Below are 18,148 nucleotides of genomic sequence, written 5' to 3'. Positions count from 1 at the left end.
TATGCCTTTTCAACAAATCAAAACGAGTATGTTTCATTAGTTACACAGAATATCCTGAGCTGGAGGGACCCACAGATTATTGAAGTCCAGCTCCTGGCCCTGTCCAGGATGCCCCAGCAATCCCACTCTGTTCCTGAGGGTGTTGTCCAAACACTCTTGGAGCTCGGGGTGTTAAATGACCTAAAAAGCAGAAGGCAAGCAGCAGCCACAATGCTCCTCTGCAGTGTGGTTGAACACCCCCACAGAACACAGGAAAGTCGCGTGTCAGCATCCCTGGAAAGGCTTTTCTGGAATGGTAAATCCAAGCTGCTGACCCCTTGTGAGCTGGACCCACCCTGCCCCACACTCATGTGTGCTGCCACAGCCAACCTGCCCCTTCCTGCAGCAGCATCCTCACAAACAGCCCAAACCCACAAATACTCGTTGGAAAAACAAAGGCATCAGCATCGCACTGACTTTCAGGCTCATCCAGTGCTACCCCTGCCATGGGCAGGGACACTCCCAGGGATGGAGCAGCCACAGCCGCTCTGGGTACCCTGTGCCATGCCAGGAATGGCTGAGGAGGACTGGTCTGAGTGGGGCATATGTATATAATGAATTTGCTTACAGGAACTGCATCTTACAATTTTCCTGGGAAGCAGAAACCATGGCATGCTTGAGTATTTCCCATCTCACTTCCTTTATTTCCTCTTATCTTAACAAACATAACAAACTGAAACATGGAGCTATTTCTGTTCTGTAATAAAAAAAAGATACATTATCGTGATGCCCAGAAAATACATTAGACATTCATTTATTTGTGAGATTTTCATTATATTATTACATATGCCTTGGTTTGGTGCATAGGAAATGTACAGTACAACATGCTAATTTTATTACCAATTTTAAAAAGGCTTTATAAGAGAAGAGAGAGGTTGAGTTTCCCATGTACAGGCGAGAATTTCAGCAATATGGACTTTAACAACATGGAATTTAAGCAATATGGAACTTAAGCAATATGGAATTCAACAATATGGAATTTAAGCAATATGGAATTTCAGCAATATGGAATTTAACAATATGGAATTTAAGCAATATGCCCTATCCTTGTGACAGAGTAATTTCAAAGAGAGGTACTTGTTTAATTAGAATCAAACACAATTTTACAATCAAACAATAAGAACAAAAAAAGGGAGTATTTTTTAATATGCGCAATAGCTTGTTAGTGTCCTACTATTTCTAATTCCTTTTGCAATTCCTCTTGTAGCTGCACCTGAATGGCATTTCTAAACATCCAGGCTGAACTTCTCAGGAATTATCAGCAATTCTGGGGCCTATTCAGAGTTATCCTGCAGAGGCCCAAACCCAAGTATTTAGCACTGTCTGACAATGTGAATCCTTGAAGGTGGTTAATATTGAGGTGAAATTATTAACCCTTACCCAGCTGCTTCCATCCAGGGATAGCATAACCATCTCAATGAACTCTGACATCTGTTTTGTTGCACAGTCCCTCAGGTTATCTGGCCAAGGAGCAAGAGTTGAGATCTGCCTAAACATTCAGAAAAGTTTTACATTTCACTGGGCAGCCAAGCACTTTACACACTACTTATTTATACAGACAACTACATCAGGCTCACAGAATCCACTCCACCCTACGTCTAACCACCATAACAGCTTGCTATTTGTCGTAGCCTATAAACGAAATATTTCAATCCCCCAAAACGAAGGACAGGGTGGGTTTCCCAGGCAGGTACATGACACACAGGCTGGTGGTGCTGCAGCTGTGCAGGTCCCTCAGAACCAGTACTCGGACACGAAGATGTGCACGTTGACGATGTTGCGGTGCGACACCACCCCCCCCATGACATAGTTCATCTCCAGCTTCAGCGTGGCATGGAACGGGCCCACGATGGGCCTCACCTGGCGCACCACACCTGTGGGGACAGCAGAGGGGGTGGCATTAATGGGGCACTCGGCCAGGTCTGCGTGGGCTGCACCGCCCTGTGTGTGCAGCCCAGCACAGGGAATGGCATTATATCCACAGGGGCCTGCAACAAGTCTGGCAAAATAAGAATAAAATACAACTTTTGTATCAAAATACCTTGAAGAGGATCTAGAATGAGCACTAAAAGGCTTCTAACAGCAGAAAAAACCTCTATATATTCTGAAATGAGTGACTTTTTTTAACCTTTTTTTCAGAGAGATAAATCTAATAACAGGCTGCAACACTGGTTTTAGGGAGGAGGGTTCCCTGGGTGAGCCAGGACACACATTGCCCTGAGAGGTACACGAGCACACCTGGAGTGCCATGTTGCAAACTGCATTTCATTTGAGCCAGCAGAAGGAATTCTGGAGAGCAGACCCGTTCCAGCCCCTCTCAGGCAGGGACTGAGCTGAGATCAGGCACTGGGCAGAGTGGGGACAGCACCTGGGGAGGCACATCTGGCCAGGAGGTGTTGGCAGGTGTGGCTGAACAGAACAGGGCTACAGCTTCACACCTACACCAGCTGTGCCATTGAATCTAAAGGCTCCAGAGGGGTCCTAACCATGTTCTCAGTCGGTGTGACAGAGCAGGCAGCTCCCAGCTGTTCCCCTCTGGAGGGAGGCACCGGATGGCAGAGCCACAGGGAGCCAGGGCAGCAGGCACAGGGGCAGCAGGCACAGGGAGCCAGGGCAGCAGGCACAGGAGCAGCAGGCACAGGGAGCCAGGGCACAGGGACAGCAGACACAAGGGCAGCAGGCACAGGGAGCCAGGGCAGCAGGCACAGGGAGCCAGGGCGGCAGGCACAGGGGCAGCAGGCACAAGGGCAGCAGGCACAAGGGCAGCAGGCACAAGGAGCCTGGGCAGCAGGCACAAGGGCAGCAGGCACAGGGGCAGCAGGTAGAAGGGCAGCAGGCACAGGGAGCCTGGGCAGCAGGCACAGGGAGCCAGAGCAGCAGGCCCAGGGGCAGCAGGCACAAGGGCAGCAGGCACAGAGGCAGCAGGCACAGGGAGCCAGGGCAGCAGGCACAGGGGCAGCAGGCCCAGGGGCAGCAGGCACAAGGGCAGCAGGCACTGAGGCAGCAGGCACAAGGGCAGCAGGCACAGGGAGCCAGGGCAGCAGGCACAGGGGCAGCAGGCACTGAGGCAGCAGACACAAGGGCAGCAGGCACAGGGAGCCAGGGCAGCAGGCACAAGGGCAGCAGGCACAGGGAGCCTGGGTGGCAGGCTGAGCTGGCAGGGTGCTGGTTCAGGAGACACAGTGTTTGAGGAAGGATTATTTAGGGCATTCCCCTGCTGCCCTGCATGCTGGGTGCTGTGTTTCACAGGCAGGCAGCACTGCAGGGCCAGAGAGTGCCAGCCCAGCTGGAGGGTCAGGCCCAGAGAGTGCTGGTGAACGGAGCTGCATCCAGCTGGTGGCCAGTCACCAGTGCTGTTCCCCAGGGGTCTGTATTGGGTCCAGTCCTGTTTAACATCTTTATTGATGATTTAGATGAGGGGATTGAGTCCATCATCAGCAAATTTGCTGATGACACCAAGTTGGGAGGGAGTGTTGATCTGCTGGAAGGCAGGAGGGCTCTGCAGAGGGATCTGGATAGACTTGAGAGATGGGCTGATTCCAATGGGATGAAGTTCAATAAGGCCAAGTGCCGGGTCCTGCAGTTTGGCCACAACAACCCCCTGCAGCTCTACAGGCTGGGCACAGAGTGGCTGGAGAGCAGCCAGGCAGAAAGGGACCTTGGAGTACTAATTGATAGGAAGCTCAACATGAGCCAACAGTGTGCCCAGGGGGCCAAGAAGGCCAATGGGATCCTGGCCTGTATCAAAAATAGCATGGCCAGCAGGACCAGGGAAGTGATCCTTCCCCTGTACTCTGCGTTGGTGAGGCCAGACCTTGAGTACTGTGTTCAGTTCTGGGCCCCTCAGTTCAGAAACGATATTGAGGTGCTGGAGCGAGTCCAGAGAAGAGCAACAAGGCTGGTGAAGGGACTGGAGCACAAGCCCTATGGGGAGTGGCTGAGGGAGCTGGGGTTGTTTAGCCTGGAGAAGAGGAGGCTCAGAGGTGACCTCATCACTGTCTATAACTACCTGAAGGGAAGTTATAGCCAGGTGGGGGTTGGTCTCTTCTCCCAGGCACTCAGCAATAGGACAAGGGGGCACGGGCTCAAGCTCTGCCAGGGGAAATTGAAGTTGGAGATCAGAAAAAAATTCTTTCCAGAGAGAGTAATCAGGCATTGGAATGGGCTGCTCAGAGAGGGGGTGGATTCCCCATCCCTGGAGGTTTTTAAACGCAGATTGGACGTGGCGCTGAGTGCCATGATCTAGTAAATGGACTAGAGTTGGACCAACAGTTGGACTCGATGATCTTGGAGGTCTTTTCCAACCCAATCGATTCTATGATTCTATGATTCTCTGTGCCATTCCCTGTGTACACACTGGCTCAGAGCTGGTGGCACACAGCACTGTTGGCTCCTGCAGGCTGTCAGCACCTTCTGCTACAGCACTGATGACATTACAGCTTTGTCCTGTTCAAACACTAACTAATACCTTCAGCATGCAGGGAAATTGCAAACTGCTCACCACAGTCACTTTCCTTGCCATATTTGATGAATACACTTTTTAGCATCCTTCCCACTACAATTTTTATGTACATACATTTATATATACTTACATTTTATTTTGTTAAGCTTTCTTGGCTACTCTCCTGTACCTTATAAAAATTACCAGGCTTGGCAGATGATGTATGGAAACAGAAAAGCCTTGCTAAAATTGCCCTCCCTTCAGGGTGACATTGAAAGCATTTTGCTAACAACACAGCCCATTATTGCAGGCCCTGCTCTGCCTGAGAGGCAGCCATGGAGAGGCAGAGCACTGCAATCACTCATTGCTGGCAGTCTGGGAGCAGCTCCTGCTGTCAGCACCAAGCTCTGAGAGCAGAGGCTGCTGCTTCCACTTAGCAGTTGTTTTACAGCATTCTGTGCCTTCCTGCCCTGCTCTAGCAGAGCCTGCTCTGGTCCAGAGGTGGGATTGCAGATGGGGCTTTTCCTTCTGTGCTTTGCCCCAGCACAGAACCCGGAGCATCCAAAGCCATCAGTCACTGTGTCATTCCTGTTTGGACACATCTTGCTGCCAGGCAGCACAAAAGGTGTGATGGCAAACCCTGCCAGCACTGTGGCACTGCCCTTTCACACAGCCTCAAATCAACCCTATCACATGGTTTGAGGAGTGAATGCTGTGAGTGCCGACAGTTCTGCTGAAGCAGAACCTGAGGGAATGCACAAAGAAACACAATACGCTCATAACAGGAGATAAAATTAAAAAAGCCCAAAACACAAAAGCTCCAGTTTGTTGTGCCAGTGTCCTAAATGGTCCTGAAATCACCAGCACTGCAAGAACTGCTTCACTCCTCTCAAGAAATGCCCAGGATGATGCAGCAAGTGGTTTGTGCTGCAGGAGGCGTGTGAGGATAGATTGGGAATGAGCAGAGGGGCAGAGTGAGAGGAACACCGTGAAATGTCCTACTCAACAGAAGCAGGAGAGGTTTGCAGCTCTTGGCAGATTTGCTCCTCGAGAGCTTTGCACTCTGGTTCTGCAACAAGTGCCAAAATGGAAAACCTGAGTGTTTGTCTGCACCAAACTCAAGGACAAATGCAGGTGGGAACCAGGCCACATGAAACTCTGGATGTGTTTAAGCAACATGGATTTAGGAGATACTGCATCAATTGCATTAACATGCTGTTCCACTGTCCCTATTGCACACTGAGGGGTCCAGATTGGTGGTCTGGCATCCAACACCATTTGGAGCTGAATGTCAAGTATGGAAACATAGCTTCATAGGAACAGGAAGGTTACAATTTTTAGATACACTGAAAAGCCAGGAAATGCAGAAATGAAGCAGCTGCTTTTGGATCTATTTTTTAGCAGCCTAAATCCAAAGTAGCTGGGACTTGCCATGGGGTAAGTGCAGACTGGACCTTGGCCAGTGCCTGCTGTGCTGTGAGCTGCTCTCTGGGGTTGCCAAGACCACAGTGCTCAGTGAGTGACCTGAGAACAGAGGCCTCTCACATGCCACCAGATGGTCCTCTCAGGGCTCTACAGTTGGCAAATGGGGTGAGTTTATTTAAGGAAGTTCACCCAATCCTTTCCCAACAAAATTAATTTCATCTAGGTAAGCATTTTGCACAAAAGAATAAAAGAGAAAAGGTGTCTATCTTAGAAGAGGGTGAATCACTGATAATAAATGACCATGGAGGTACCCACTGCTGCTGAGTCCCATTGCTGGGCATCCTCAGGCACCTGTGTTGTCCTGCCTGTGGGCACATCTGTGGCAGCACTGCTGGTGCCCTCCAGCCTGGTGTGCTGCTGGTGCTGTTCGTGCTCTGGTTCACAGGCTGTGACCCAACACAGGCTCAGGCTGCAGAAAATGCCCGTGTCACAGCCCAGGCAGGACTTCCATCAGCTTCCCTGTGCTTGGATTTGCTGTCCTGTAGCTGAGAGAGATGTCATTACGCAGCCCAAATCTGCTTGTGTACCTTCATGCTTTGCTGACCTCCTTTAGGAAGCAATGATAGGAGTTGTTTTTCCTGTACACTTTGTCCTTATTGTAAACAGGAGCTATGGCCATCCTTTCCACCTGCTGCTCTGTGTAAGCAAACAGCCTTGGAGTGAGAGGCACCAAGTTTCTGGATGCCACACCGAGAGTCTGAACTTTTAAAGCTCTATAATTAATACACTGAGCTGATCTTTTGTCCTGTTTCTTCTTTCATGTTTCATATTCTGATTTTGTCTAAGATAAAGGTATGTAAACCTGTGTAGTGAGGACAATAAGCTAAATAATATAAAATACTTATTTTCAGGGGACAGTAGTGACAACAGCCAGTAGTCTTAGAGCCCTTGCCACTGGCTGATCAAGGCTCTGCTTACTAGAGAAGAGGACATAAATAAGACAGCAAAGTTAATATTGTTAATATTCCTAAATCTTTCAGCAGCATTTCCATTATTGTAATCAAATAGAATCATAAAATTGTTTGGGTTGGAAAAGTCCTTTAAAAGCATCCAGTCCAACCATTCCCCAGCAGTGCCAAGGCCACCACTGATCATGTCCCCAAGTGCCACATCCACAGGGCTTTTAAATCCCTCCAGGGTTGGTGCCTCAACCACTACCCTAGGCAGCTGTGCCAGGGCTGGACGACCCTTTTAGGGAAGGAATTTGCCGATATCCAGTATAAACCTCCCCTGGCCCAGCTTGAGACTGTTCCAGTCTCTGCAGGGATTGCAGAGGTGCCCCCTGAGCCTCCTCTTCTCCAGCTGAGTCCCCCCCAGCCCCCTCAGCCTCTCCCCACCAGACCTGCTCTCTGGATGCCACAGGTATTCCTTGGCTTGTCTGTACCTCTTTAAGATACCATTACCTTTCTGTGCTGTGAAATATGTGAGCCCCTGAGGCAGTTCCCCTCTGTGTCTGGTTTCCGCTGGTGCTTTTGCAGGAGAAGCCCCACCTCCAGGTGAGGGGCAGCACTGCTGCTGTGTTACCACCTTAACCTGGGCTGGGGAACACGTCCCTGCCTTACCATCAATTCACATTGTGCCTTCAGAAATGCACACTCCAAATTTTGACCTCTGTGCTGAGCTCAGTGCCCAGTAAGCCAAAGGACTTGCAAAACTCTTTAAAATACTTTTTAAACAAACAAACAAACAAACAAACAAACACACAAACCCTTTCTTCCTTTTTTCACTGCCAAACACAGAATCTGCAGTGACGCTCCCAGGGGACCTGGGTCATGGTGTTCCCACACCCCTGGCTGAGCACTGCATTGGCATTTTCCCTAGAAAAGGTTCCTCCAGCAGGATCTCCACGGTGTGCAGGAAGCAAAGCAGAACCAGAGCAGGTTATTTTCACACTGCCATGAGAAAAGTCTGGCTTGGCTTGGTACAGAGGGTGCAATACATGACATTGTCTGTTCCACAGTGAGGCTCACAGGGTTTTCCACAAGGATTGATTCTCAAGCCCTGTCAGGTATTTAAATCTGTATCATCATTAAGAGAACAAAACAGACATAAGTTGTACCCACCCCTAAAGAGGAGAGCCTGGGAGAACCCGAACTTTTAAGGACCCCCAAAAACTCGAGCAGGGGAGTGTCAGAGGAGCAGGCAAGGGCTGTGTCTGCTGCCTGCTGGAAGGGAGGACCTGCTGCACCAAATTCCTCTGGCCCTCCCTGCACGTGCAGGGATATGGATTTGTGTACACAGAAACAACCCCAGCAGCTGCCAAAGCCAGAGCTGTTTTTCCCAACCCCCTGTGAGCTGCACTCAGGAGAACACAGCAAACACAGTTATCAGAGATGGGATCCACTCCTCCAGCCACAGTTCGAGGGCTGTGCCAAGGAACAGACACCAGAGCTCTTCTCCTCCTACCCCTTGCCCCTGTTCCCCCTCGAGGCTACAGAACATGGCTGTGTTCTGGCCATCACAGGCTGCCAGGGCTGAAGCAGCCACAGCCTGGCTGTGCAGAACATGCAGCGTTTGGGTAGCAGGAACAGGGATGTTTAGTCCTCTTCAGATAGATATAATACCATGTGTGAAGCAGAACTGCCCAAGTCAGACAGTTTTTCCCCTAAATTTTGTAATCTTTGGGCTGTGAGTCTGCCAGGTCTGATTATAAGCAGGGACACCTTCCACTAACCCAGGTTGCTCCAAGCCCTGTACAGCCTGGCCTTGGACACTTCAGGGATGGGGCAGCCACAGCTTCCTTGGGCACCCTGTGCCAGAGCCTGCCCACCCTCATGGGATGGAATTTCTTCCTAATATCCAACCTAAATTTCCCCTCTTTCAGTTTGAACCCCCTGTGAATCCGTGACTCCATTGAAATGATTCCCCTTTGAAAAGGAGCACAGGAAGCATTGGCAAGAGAACATGCTATTACAGAGAGTGCTGTCTGTTTTCAGATGGAACTTTTGGGATGAGCTGTTAGTGACACCTACAAGAGAGACATTTCAATGACAGAGAAAAACACCTTATAATTTTCCTCCAGCTATTTTCCTTGTGCTTTTAAATAGATACTTGGAAAATGAAATTATTAATTTGGAAAAATCCAAGTACCAGAGAATGTGGTGAGAGCTGTGGAGCTGGAGCATAAATTCAGATGAAACTCAGGTAATTTATTGGGCTTTATATTAAATTCCAAATAATCTCAGACTATGCTCTGAAGTCCTGCATTGGGCTGTTCCTGGATCTGTGTTTCCCCACAACAAACACTCTGGTCGTTTTTACAGCCTTGTCAGAGATGAACAGTCCAAACTGCCCCATCCCAGCAGTAACTCCCTTTCCTGAGCCATGGACCTTGGGAGTCACACAACCAGCTGGCACCTCAGCCTTCTGGAATCTTCAGCCTGCCAGAGAGGAGCATCCCAAACACTGACACAGTGGTGCTGATGGGGGGAGAAAACTTCGTGAAGGGGAAAAGCCTGTTTGTGAGTCTCTTTAAGCAAAACAAGGAGACTGATCTCCTCATGTTAATGCAAGAACCTGCACTGTAACTTCAGGTTTTTTTTTCTCCTCAAGGCCTCTTGCTTTATGCTGCTGGCCAAGATATACAGAATTAAGAGTAAACATCTCAGCTGCATCAGTGCTACTGAAGAGCCCATTCTGGTTTCAAAAGAGATGCTCAGGTAATTAGGAAATTCAGGGCAAGGGAAATGATTGTTGCAGGAGCTATTTTAAAAGGCCACATTGATAGGATCATTCCAGGAATAAGCAGGAGAAATAAAGCCAGCCATGAATAAATGCTTCTTTGGATCAAACCACAGACAAGGAGCTGCAGGTGAGGCTTGAACACCAGTCTATCTCAGTCTACAGCATGTAAATACATATCTACAGAGTGGAGCCCAAACTATATATAGCCAAATTTATTTTTGGCTCTGTAGACATCCACTCAAAGAGGTCGTGTTAATATTTGTAAGGAAAAAAGTTTTTTCTTATTCAGTATTCATTATAAATATACAAAGTTCATCAATAAGGTTGGAAAATAATTCATGTCCTAGTCACAAACAGAAAAATACATATTTTAGGCTATTTTAGCAATTTTTTTTCTGTAAGAAGTTTTGGGGCACTGCATGCATTAAAGTTTAATTAAATTCCTTTCCTAGAGGCTGCTCTTTATTCCAAAAGCTCATGCCAAAGTAATGATTTGCAGTGCTTAAACTGCTCTGCCAACACAGTTACTGGAGTACTCACTGCCCCAAACCACACCAGGGAGGAGGGATGTGAGGCAGCTCTGAGGTCACTCCTGATGGACCCACCCTTGGAATGCAGTGACTCAAACACTGCACAATGGGACTGTCCCCCTGCCCTGCACCACTGACAGCTGCCTCGGCTCAGCCTCCCCTTGGCCCTGTCAGCCCCTGTCCCTGCCAGTCCCTGTCCCTGCCACCCCATGTTCCTGCCAGTCCCTGTCCCTGCCACCCCATGTCCCTACCAGCCCATGTCCCTGCCATCCCCTGTCCCTGTCAGCTGATGTCCCTGCCAGCTCATGCCCCTGTTAGCCCCTGTCCCTGCCACCCCATGTCCCCACCACCCCATGTCCCCAGCCTGTCCATGTCCCTGCCAGCCCCTGTCCCTGTCAGCGCATGTCCCCGTCCCTGTCCCCATGTCCCCAGCCTGCTGGAGTCCCTGCCATCCCCTGTCCCTGCCAGCCCCTGTTCCTGCCACCCCATGTCCATGTCCCTGTCCCTGTCCCCATGCCCCCAGCCTGTCCCTGGAGGGCAGCCCAGCTCTGGTGCCACTCCCAGGCTTGATTTCCCCTGCCCAGTCCCTCTGTGCCATCCCTCAGGCCCCTGGGGAAGGCCCTGGCCCCAGTATGCCCACTGGCTGCACTGGTGCCTGGCTGGGAGTGCAGCCTTTCCCACTGCCAGGCTACACACTGTCCACCCCAGCCCACATTTCCCTGGGTCTCTTGTGAGGGTGTTAAGGGAGAGGCTGTTGGAAGCCTCACCAAAGTCAAGATAAGCAACATGCACTGTTCTCCTCCAGCCATCTCCCTGGAGAAGGCTGTCAGGGAGCCCAGGCATGATTTCCCCTTCATAAACCCTTGCTGGCTGCTCCCAGTCACCTCCTTGTCCTTGTGCTGTTTGGAAATGGCCTCCAGGAGGGTTTGCTTCATCTCCTGCCCAGGCACTGAGGTGAGGCTGCCCAGGCTGTTTCCAGGGATCCTCCCTGGCCATGCTGAAGATGGCAGTGACTTTGTCTTTTTCCATGGGACCTTCCGACCACCACGACCTTTCACAGACAGCTCAGAGTCCCCCACAGTGGCACTGGGCAGTTTTCTCAGCACTTTGGGGGCACCCCACCAGCTCCCACAGACCTGGCTGTGTCCAGTTGGTTTGAGTGTTCCCTAACCTGAACCTCCTGCACTGAGGACAAGTATTTCTTGCCTCAGCCCTTCCTGTTGCTCTGAGAGCCCTGGGACTGCTGAAGGCCACTCCTGTCAGTAGGGAATGGGGCACAGAAGGCACTGAGCCCTTCAGTTTTGCCCATGTGCCCTGTCATGTCCCCACTGCTGCCTCCCAGGGCAGCTGCCAGGCACTGTGCTCCTCCTGCACTCCTCCCCAGTTCATGACTGTGCCTGAAGGCACAATCCAGCTGTCAAACTGCAGCCACTCCCCAGACCACCAGATGTCTGTCTGCTGACTTCAGAAAGTTAATGTACACTTGAGAGTCCTCCATCTCTCAAAGGCTGAATAGTCTTTTTCATTTTCTCTTTTGTGTGTGTGTGTGTGTGTGTGTGTGTGTGAAAGCTATGTGTGTTTCTCTCAATTATTTGTGACAATCACAGTGTGGCTCCTGCTATGTGGTGCTCTATAGTTTCTGATATAATCTGTTCTATTAATAAGTGGCTGCTCCTTGGAAAATGAAATATTTCTTGGAAATCATCACTGCAGGCATCAAATCATATACAGAAAACTAGCTCTGAAGATATCATTAATCCTTGAGCTGCCACACCTGACAAACATAAATGTGGTGAAAGGACTCAGAAAACTCATTAATCAAAACACAAGTACCAAAATAGATTTCCTCTTGCTTTGAAGTATATTGGCCTCCTAACACTGAGAATTAGACCTGCGCTCAAGTTTGATGGCGAACACTTCACAAAACAAAAGATTTGGAGGCTCAAGTGAAGGGCTGGATGTTACCAAGGTTACCATGCTGATGGAGAGATGCCCCACAGGAATGTGGCTGGCTGTACATGTCTCTGCTCAAGTGTCTGGGGAGAAGATTTTCAAAAGCATGTGCTTTTCAAACATGGACCTCCCAAAACTTTATTCAAACTCCTACAAAAAAAGTCTGTTTTTCAACTGTTGGGCAACCAATTGCTTATAACATGCTTCAAAAGTAAGTTTTGACACATAAACCTCACTTTTATAAGGTATAGGACACTCAGGGTATTTTTGGTTTAAGCTTGTACCAGGGGTACCCAAGGCACAAGCCTTAGATTAAGTTTAAGTTTAGCTAAAACTGAATCTGCTTCTCTTTTTGCCTTTTGCTGCAATTCTGAAGAAAAGTGAAATCACAGTACAGGAACCACATTTCAGCATGAAGAAAGGATCTTTCTGCCTCATTCAACAGATCAGAAATTGGGGATTCAATTTATTATAAATGCTATCCTTCAACCACTCAATGAAGTTTCATTTCATTAACACTTGGGCTTCTCTAGAAAGATTTGATCGCTGAAATGCATCAAATAAAGAGGCCATAAAAAGGCCTCATGGTATTAATACATTTTTTGGCCAGAAACAAATGGTAAATATTTTCAGAGTTATTATCTGTCATGTTGGATCATATGGAGCCTTGGTATTAGGAAAGAATTAAAAACAACCTTTGATTTTACTGAGGTTTGGCTAGTTTACAAATACTATGATCTTTATTAAGGATACCAAATAACTTCAGAGGGATGTGCTCTTATCTTGGTTTGGCAAACTTGAAGTGCTTTTAGATCTCTGGTTTGCCTTCCAGCCAAACCTCGCCATGGGTTTGAATGTTGACAATGCTGTGAAATCACTCACACCTAAAATGCAATAACTGTACTTGAAGTAGCTTCATTAAAAAAGAGTTTCCACCATGAATTTTTTAATCTTTCCTGTTCCACCTTTCAGAATGTGACAGAATGCCATGGAGAAGTCTTACATGCTATAAAAACAGGTGGAAAAACTTCATGAATTTATGTGCAAAATCAATATATAGCCTCCCAAGGCTTCACACACAGCACCTCATTTGCAGAGGGTTCAGTGTCCATCATGTGCATCATCCTGGACATCATGTCTCAGTTCAGAGAGAGTGGCTGTGCTCACCCTGCCCGTCCCAGCCTGGCTCCCTGGCACCTGGACAATGAATTATTGCAGCCCCCAGCATTGCTTGCCAACGAGAACCACATGATGGCACACAGCGGGGCTTGATGAAATGGGGCACGAGGAAGGGTGTTGCACTCAAGCACGAGGCTCGTTCTCCCCAGAAAGGCACTTGCAGCGTTTCTCAGACATGCAATGCAATTCCCCTCCTGCTCGAGGTGCTGCTTTGCCCCAGAATTGCTGCCCAGGCTGAGATCCTTTCTGCAGGGCAGGGAGTCTGTGAGAGACTTGCCTGCTGCACAGGGCAGGCAGCAGCATCCCCAATGGCAGGTTTGTGCAATAAATCCAGCAGCCCCTTTACCAAATAACTCCTGGGCACCCTCATCAGAAATGCACAGCTCCTCATTCCAACAGGGCAGCCTAGCACAGGGGAAAACACAAAATACTCTGAGCTGAGGGGTCCTCCTGGGAAAGGGGCAAGCCCAGAGATGGAACCAGAACAAAGACACTGAAGGAACTGTGTCTGTTTTAATGTGTGGCTGCAAGAGCCTGTGGGAAAACCTGCTGAGCTCTGTCCTGCCCTGCGAGAGCACTGGGCTGCCTGGCCAGCACTGGTTTGTACAGCCAGACCCCACTGTCCTTTCATGTACAGTCACCATGAGAGGTTCCTACTGCTGCTCATTTCCTGGCAGGTGCATCCACAGGGCAGTTACTGTGAGCTCTCCGCTTGCCTCTGGGAACAGCAGGGCCCTCCTGGTGCCCTGGCTCTGCCTGCACCTCCCTGGCCTCACAGCAATCCAGATTAGAGGAGCTGCTGCTGTGGGTGTCACGGCTGTGCCAGCAGCCCAGACCAGCCTGGGCACCTCACTGTGCTAAACAGCACAGCCAGGCATAGCAGGAGCCTGCCAGCCCCTGCCCAGGGACAGAGTCTGGGGCACCACAGCTGGGCACAGCAGCACAGGGGAGTGTGAGGGTGCTTCCCAGAGAGGGGGGCCAGAGGCAAAGCCCAGAACTCAGAATTCTGCACTCCTAACTGAATTCTCAGCTCTGAACCCAGCACTCTGCACTCCTAACTGAATTCTCAGCTCTGAACCCAGCACTCTGCACTCCAGTAACTGAGTTTAAAATGTCAGACCATGCAAACTGGGAAAAGATCTTGCCACACTGGAGGTGACCAAAGCAATTATGAGATACAGAACCACTAACCCTGTGCTAAGGACAGGTTTCACACAGTCAGTCAAACCCTCAGTCTCCTTCTCCTGCCTCCAAGCACATTTTCCTGTGGTATTTCGTTTTGTTGACCTTCGTGGTCTTTCCTTACAAGCCTCTCCCCAGCCCCTGGAACACACTGAACAATCCTGTTACCCCCCCAGAAAAGCCACTGTGATAAAATGCAGTGCTGGGCTATCAGCGGTGAGACCCTCCCTGGAATGGCTCAGAGGGGACAACAGGAGCTGTCACCCGGGTAAAGGAGGCTGCAAGGCAGGACAGATAGCAGTGAGATCCTGGCAAACACCATTGGAGAGCAGCAGAACGTGTCAGGGTAATATCAGTGTATTCCAGCACTAGCACAGGCCCCTGCAAGGCTCTGAGGGGACATTTTAGAGCTGCATTGGCTCTGGTTGTTTGCCACACAAACAGCACCACTCTGCTGCACAGGCAAGATTATATAACTTAGGTTATTACCAAATGCAATATGGAAGATTTCAGCCTATCAAAACTACTTTTAGCTGTTATTAGGACATTTTAAAACCCTCCTGAAGTTTACCAGACGACAAAGTGGGATTACTGTTATAAGGAAATGAATGCATAGCTGAAGGGGAAAGTGTTTTATAGCATCTGATAACACCTCAGGCACTGATTGGACATTTTTGTACAGGTTGAAAATGCATTCTTCATTTTTCGCTGACAGCTGGTTAAAGGAGGAATGCAGTAAAAAGTCTGTAAAATCTTTAAAACCCCCAAAGCTGAACAGGTCTGCACTTCTGTTTTTCTCCCACCCATGCTGGTAAGTGATGTGAGGTTGTTAACAGCATCCTTTGGCCTCAGTGCCACCTTGGCCAGGACCCACACCAGGCAGCAGGGAGGCTGCAGCACTTCTTGAACCACTTTTTTAATACAATAGGGTAGAAATATTGGAGGCAACTGTTTACACAATTCTTTTTCACCAGCTTGCATGAAGCATGGATTTCATCTCTCTCTGAGCTAGTCTGTCTTCTGTTTAAAAAACAAACCCAAACAAACCTTCTGGAGAAGTTTCCTATTTTTTCTCATGTAGAAAAAATATATCTGGTGATCTAATTTGCACTAGCAGGTAAACCAGCTTTGATACTCTGGCCATTTCTCCTGAAATATCACAGCAGAATGAAATATGCTTATTGTTCCTTTTCCCCATGCAGCTATGATTTAATAACAGAATAAATGTATTCTTTCCTCTACAGGCAGTAAAAACACACTGAAAAACAGCCATTAAAAAAAAAAAAGATTGAAAACCAGGCCATGCAGCTTGCAGAGGTGCATGAGGTGACCCAGCAGGAAGGGCCAGGTGTCTCTCCCAGGAGTGCATGAAATGCTGGTTGCAGCGAGCTGGACATTGCACTGTAGGAAGGTTTGCAGTGAGCTGGGACATTGCACTGCAGGAAGGTTTGGCTCAAGCTGGGACATTGCACTGCAGGAAGGTTTGGCTCAAGCTGAGACACTGCACTGCAGGAAGGTTTGGCTGAAGCTGGGACATTGCACTGCAGGAAGGTTTGCAGTGAGCTGGGACATTGCACTGCAGGAAGGTTTGGCTGAAGCTGGGACATTGCACTGCAGGAAGGTTTGCAGTGAGCTGGGACATTGCACTGCAGGAAGGTTTGGCTCAAGCTGGGACATTGCACTGCAGGAAGGTTTGCAGTGAGCTGGGACATTGCACTGCAGGAAGGTTTGGCTCAAGCTGGGACATTGCACTGCAGGAAGGCTCCTGCAAACCTGCTGTCTCTGGGCTGGTTGGGCATTGGCTCAGTGAGTTCCTGTGGTACATCCCCACGATCCTCCTGTTCCTGTAACTCACAGGGATAACCAACAAAGCTCTCTGATTTATCTGTGCCCTTTGTGTTCTTCCACCTCACACAAACCCTTCCCTTTTTTTACAGGAGGGACTCTGTGAACCCAACATGGACTGGGATCCCATCTTACTTACTTGTCTTGAAAACTGCCCAGCACCTTTTATGAGAGCACTTACCATTCTGATTCTTACTAACAAGAGAAACAATATTATGCTGAGAGCAGCAGAAGTGCTGCTGGCAGAGTGATTTGCAATCCTAATTTCACACACACTGTTCTGTCCTGAGCCTCTGCCCCTCCAGGTACATCAGCTGGGGCTTTGGTTGGCTCTCCCTTTTCCAGTTCTGCTGCAGGCAGTTTGCTTTGCAGCTTCCATCCATTAATCTCAAAGCACTTTTACATAGAGGAATTAATTAAGATGCTTGCACACAAGAATTAATTAAGACAGTAGTAGGCATGTTTTATCATCTCCATGTTGCACATGGGGGAACTGAGGTGAAGGAGGAGCTGCCCAATCCTTTTGCAGAGCTGGGAATGTATTTGGACATGTATCATATCCTCTCAACTCAGTGTGTAAGAATATCCTTTCTCTCCTTACCTTGGGAGGCAAATATCTAGTTTACCAAGTAAAATACCATTGACACACAGTCCTGTTCTTCAAAATGGAAATGCCTCCCTCAGGCAAATAACTGGGCCAGTTGACTTTCCAAACACATCCTTCTTTCTTATTTCAGACAGAAAGAAGCACACAGCACGAAAAGCAAACTGCTGGAACTCCTGTGGGATCTGATAACATTTATACTCTGCTAAAGAATCGCCCCAGCCCCTGCAATCTGTAATCTTATCATCCTGCTTTAACAGACTCTCCCTTTCTCAGCACTCATAGACTTCTGTTTGATAAAGAAAGAAATATAAACCTCATGACTTAGGATTTTTATCTGCAGTTCATAAAACCTTTGCAGAGCTGCTGCTGGGCTTTCCTGCTTCTGAAATGCACCAGTGCCACCTTCAGGCCACACTCCGAGGGGCTTTTCACAAACCACCTGTGTGGAAGCAGCAGTGGGGTTGCTTTTCCTCCAGACAAGCCCTGCTGCAAAGCCCAGCAGCGCAAGCCTAAACCTGAGCAGAGCCTGCACAGTCACATCCCGAGGCACAAACGCTCACTGAAAACAGTGGTCCTTTATTTTCATACATAAACAGTAATAAAGAGCAATCAAGTCCTCCCTTTTAGTACCTGGCATGAGAATCCTGGTGTGTTCCCCTGCCCTGGAATGGAGCTCCCACTCGCAGAGCAGCACAGAGCTGGGCCCTGCTCCTGCCCTGCCCCTTCACAGGGTGCCAAGTGCCCCTGGGCACACTGGGTCACACATGGGGCAGCTCTGTGATGGCACTCTTGACCTGCTTCTAAACCAAAGCATTTGACAGATCCCCTTTACCTTCAACAGAAGTATTTACTTGAAACTGAACCAGCCTGTCATTAATTATTAAAACAGGTAACAATTTCAGTGAATCAGTCCTGCTTTAAAAGTTTGATTAATATCAAAAAAATTGGTGCAATGCTGTTTCAACAAGAAAGAACATTTAATTAAATTTACAGTCTCTTTGCTGAGGTACTACATATTTTACATTTGGGTTGATTATAATGGGAAAACCTCATAATTTTATAACTAATCCATATGCATTTGTAATTACAGCCAGTTCTGAAAAAATTTAAAATGCTTCTCAAATTAAAGTTTAGGCCTCTGGTGTTTTGAATAAGAAACTATCTGTGATAGTAGTTCAAATTACACATATTGGACTGGAGAAT

The 18,148-nt window shown here is 48.5% G+C and overlaps 1 protein-coding gene across 2 annotated transcripts in view; it reads right to left on the bottom strand.

Moving 5' to 3' along the window:
• Nucleotides 1-673: 673 nt before the first annotated feature.
• Nucleotides 674-18,148, bottom strand: part of FBLN1 (fibulin 1) — a 61,415-nt gene continuing 43,940 nt past the window's right edge. For both annotated transcript variants that reach the window (XM_071549811.1, XM_071549812.1), the window contains one exon: nt 674-1,913. In XM_071549811.1, the coding sequence (XP_071405912.1) occupies nt 1,774-1,913 (140 nt within the window). In that variant the 3' untranslated portion in view covers nt 674-1,773. The remainder of the gene's footprint in view (nt 1,914-18,148) is intronic.

This window comes from Pithys albifrons, chromosome 3, assembly GCF_047495875.1.
Source record: "Pithys albifrons albifrons isolate INPA30051 chromosome 3, PitAlb_v1, whole genome shotgun sequence".
Lineage (NCBI taxonomy): Eukaryota > Metazoa > Chordata > Aves > Passeriformes > Thamnophilidae > Pithys > Pithys albifrons.
Note: the sequence above shows the minus strand (reverse complement) of the source record. Positions and strands in the feature narration are given on the sequence as shown.